The sequence below is a fragment of the Glycine soja genome, chromosome 9 (assembly GCF_004193775.1).
Source record: "Glycine soja cultivar W05 chromosome 9, ASM419377v2, whole genome shotgun sequence".
Taxonomy (NCBI): Eukaryota; Viridiplantae; Streptophyta; class Magnoliopsida; order Fabales; family Fabaceae; genus Glycine; species Glycine soja.
In genome coordinates this window covers 10,469,639-10,472,283 of record NC_041010.1, presented here as the reverse complement: position 1 = coordinate 10,472,283, position 2,645 = coordinate 10,469,639, and the positions used below count along the sequence as shown (strand labels likewise).

At 35.9% G+C, this 2,645-nt stretch overlaps 1 protein-coding gene across 2 annotated transcripts; it reads right to left on the bottom strand.

The window, feature by feature from the left end:
* Positions 1–216: 216 nt before the first annotated feature.
* On the bottom strand, positions 217–2,645 carry LOC114425021. Of its 2 annotated transcripts, XM_028391743.1 has the most exons (5): positions 2,488–2,645; positions 2,293–2,392; positions 1,323–1,358; positions 969–1,037; positions 217–752 (listed from the first exon to the last, which is right to left on the bottom strand). In XM_028391743.1, the coding sequence occupies exons 1-5, from the start codon at positions 2,592–2,594 to the stop codon at positions 624–626; spliced, it is 441 nt and encodes a 146-aa protein (XP_028247544.1). In that variant the 5' UTR covers positions 2,595–2,645; the 3' UTR covers positions 217–623. The 2 variants fall into 2 exon arrangements, with proteins under 2 accessions (XP_028247544.1, XP_028247543.1); XM_028391742.1 differs by having other exon boundaries at positions 969–1,358.

Here is a 2,645-nt window from a genome sequence, read left to right as displayed (position 1 = left end):
AGCCACAACACAGCCTGAACATTCAACAGATTTTCAAACGAGCATATCATCTTTATGAAGCACTGAGATAAACTATACAAGAATAAAAAAATTGGAAATTGAACTAGAACAAAACGAATAAAACATAATTGCAAACTCCTGCTTTTTCCTAAAACTGTTCTCTCAACTAAGTCATTCATAATTATCATTTTGGAGACCTCACATTACCAAATTATAGACACTAGAAACTCTCATCCTCACCATTAAAGTGTTTCTATGACAGAAACAAAATTTAAAACCTCATGGTTCTCATGTTTATCTCCCTTCAAAAGCTGTAACAGCATCAAAGTAACAAAGTGAGTATACAATGTGATGCATAGCATAAACAGTTAAACCTATTCAGCTAAGCTTTTGGACAGGTGAATGAAAATAACGCCCACATGTACACAAAGAACTTGCAGCTACATGCTATGGCAACATTCATCCCATCGACACACATTACACGGTACTAAGATACTTCAATGAGATATAAAGAAAATAAGGGGGAGAAGGGGGCAGTTTATAATGCTTAAGGAAACAGTTAGTACAGGAAAAACAACGGGTCTGAGAACCAGACCCATGTTAGCATGAAAATGATCCATGGTTCAACCATATAATGCACGCCATGGTTCCTTGCTTTCCCCTGATGCCTTTTTTGGATTCCAGACCACTCTGTCTTCTGAAAACTGCAGATCTGTAGTGCTAGCCAAAATCTCACCTATTGCATGAAGTATCTGGCACAATCCATAATAAATTAGCTCTTAAAGACGCACTCATTTATAGAAGGGAAAAAAAGGAAGCCAAGGAAATCTCTTTAGGTTGTTGAACAACGAAAATAGTAGAATTAAGCCAACAGTCCCCTGACACCAACCATTCTCAAAATAATAGACATTTTTTTATAGAAATCAAATTAGATCATATTCTTTAAAAGTGATAAGGAAAATTAATACCTCCTGCTGCTTGGTGGATTTATTGTCCAAATATTGACTAGCTTGTCCAATTAGAAAAAAGGTTGGTAACTGCATTACACGAACAAAGTGAAGAAAACATGCAAAAGTTTCATGTTGAATCCGCAAAGAAGATGGTGGCTCCTGGATTTTGTTAAGTAATGCCTGCATTATGTCTGTATTTTGACCAATCTTTATACCAAATATTAAAGGTTTGATTTCATCTGATCTTAGGGATTTACTGTGCCCTTTAACCTTGGATGATTCCACCAAAAATGGTACCAAAAGTGTAGGTACAAAGGAAGATTTATCTGCAGTTATTTTATTAAGAACCTCATTAAGAGCACAAGATAGTACCGGTGGCTCATAATGCTCCATAGCCACAATTGTCACCTGGATATGAAGAGTTTATCAAAATCAGATGTATTTCTAGAAGGAAGAATAAAGCACTTGAAAAACAAATTAGCACAGAAGATAATTTGTAAGGTTTAAGTTTACCATTAATATATTTAAATCTAATTGCTCAGAGTATGAACTCCAATTTTACAGAATCAATGATCAGCTGGTAAATATTTGCAGAAAGCTAACCCCAGTAAAGAAATTTATCCAATTAAAAGAAAATACTAGAGTTCATAGTTGTCTAAGTTGAAGCATCAAATGTAATCATAGAAACACCTTGAACAAAGATCTAAAAAATCATATGCTCAAGTAAGAGTGTGAGATATAACCCCAAGATTTTAGACAGGTGAATAAATCAGTTATAAGTGATAAATTCTATCTCCAGAAAGGAAAAAAACAAAGCTGCTGCTCAAGAGAATCCGCTCAATATCCCATTTATAAGCATTGGAATCTATTCGGAATCAGAGCGATCTACTCCAGCCATCATATAACTATTATAACAGCCAACGACCTCTATTTATACCCAAATTTCAGATGCAATCCAACATTTGAAGATGAATCAAACGGTGTTCGGAGCCCCATCTGATTGAAAAGTGATTATACATGGTAGACTAATGCAATTTCTCACAGTGCATATCAAATAAAAACCTACCCTTTTTGTAAGAAGCACAAATTTTTAATAGCCAGAAGAATACTCACCAGGACTCAATACTCAAATGGAAGTTTCATTCAATCTCTTTAATCCTAATACTGACATAGTGAGATTCTACAATTGAAGAAAAATTGAATGTGTATCTCGCAACCACTCGTTATCATTTCACTATTTCAGCCAAAAGGGTATCGTATTTTTGTGCTCATATGAACTAATCACTATCATATAACAATAATATGAGAAAATTAGGGAAAAAGGGTGGTTGAGGAGGTTGACCTTGTAAGCGCCGTGATCATCAACGAAGTGAGAAACGCTCCCAGATGCTTTGAGGTGTTTGATTCCATAAGCCTCCAAGGAGAGCTCAAAGGAGTCCTCTCTGCAACGCAAAAAGGCATCAATGAATAATGAAGAAGAACGTTAAGTTGAGTGAAAGAAAAGAAAAAAAAAGAGAGATTGAGAAGAAAACGTTACTGGCGCGTGAAGGAGGAGGAAGGCTTGGGGCGAAAAGCTTGTGAGATGGTGGAGGCGAAACCCTCTGTATCTCTGAACAAGAACACCACGATGGGAGCTACCTTCATTTCAACCTCTATTCTTTCTCTTACTACTAAGGTGGAAAATAGACTTGTGTT

Coding starts and splice junctions, on each gene's coding strand:
- LOC114425021 (XM_028391742.1), bottom strand. CDS start 2,594: ATGAAGGTAGCTCCCATCGTGGTGTTCTTGTTCAGAGATACAGAGGGT. Junction 2,393..2,487: donor TCCTCCTCCTTCACGCGCCA/GTAACGTTTTCT, acceptor TTTGCGTTGCAG/AGAGGACTCCTTTGAGCTCT. Junction 753..968: donor AATCCACCAAGCAGCAGGAG/GTATTAATTTTC, acceptor GGATTGTGCCAG/ATACTTCATGCAATAGGTGA.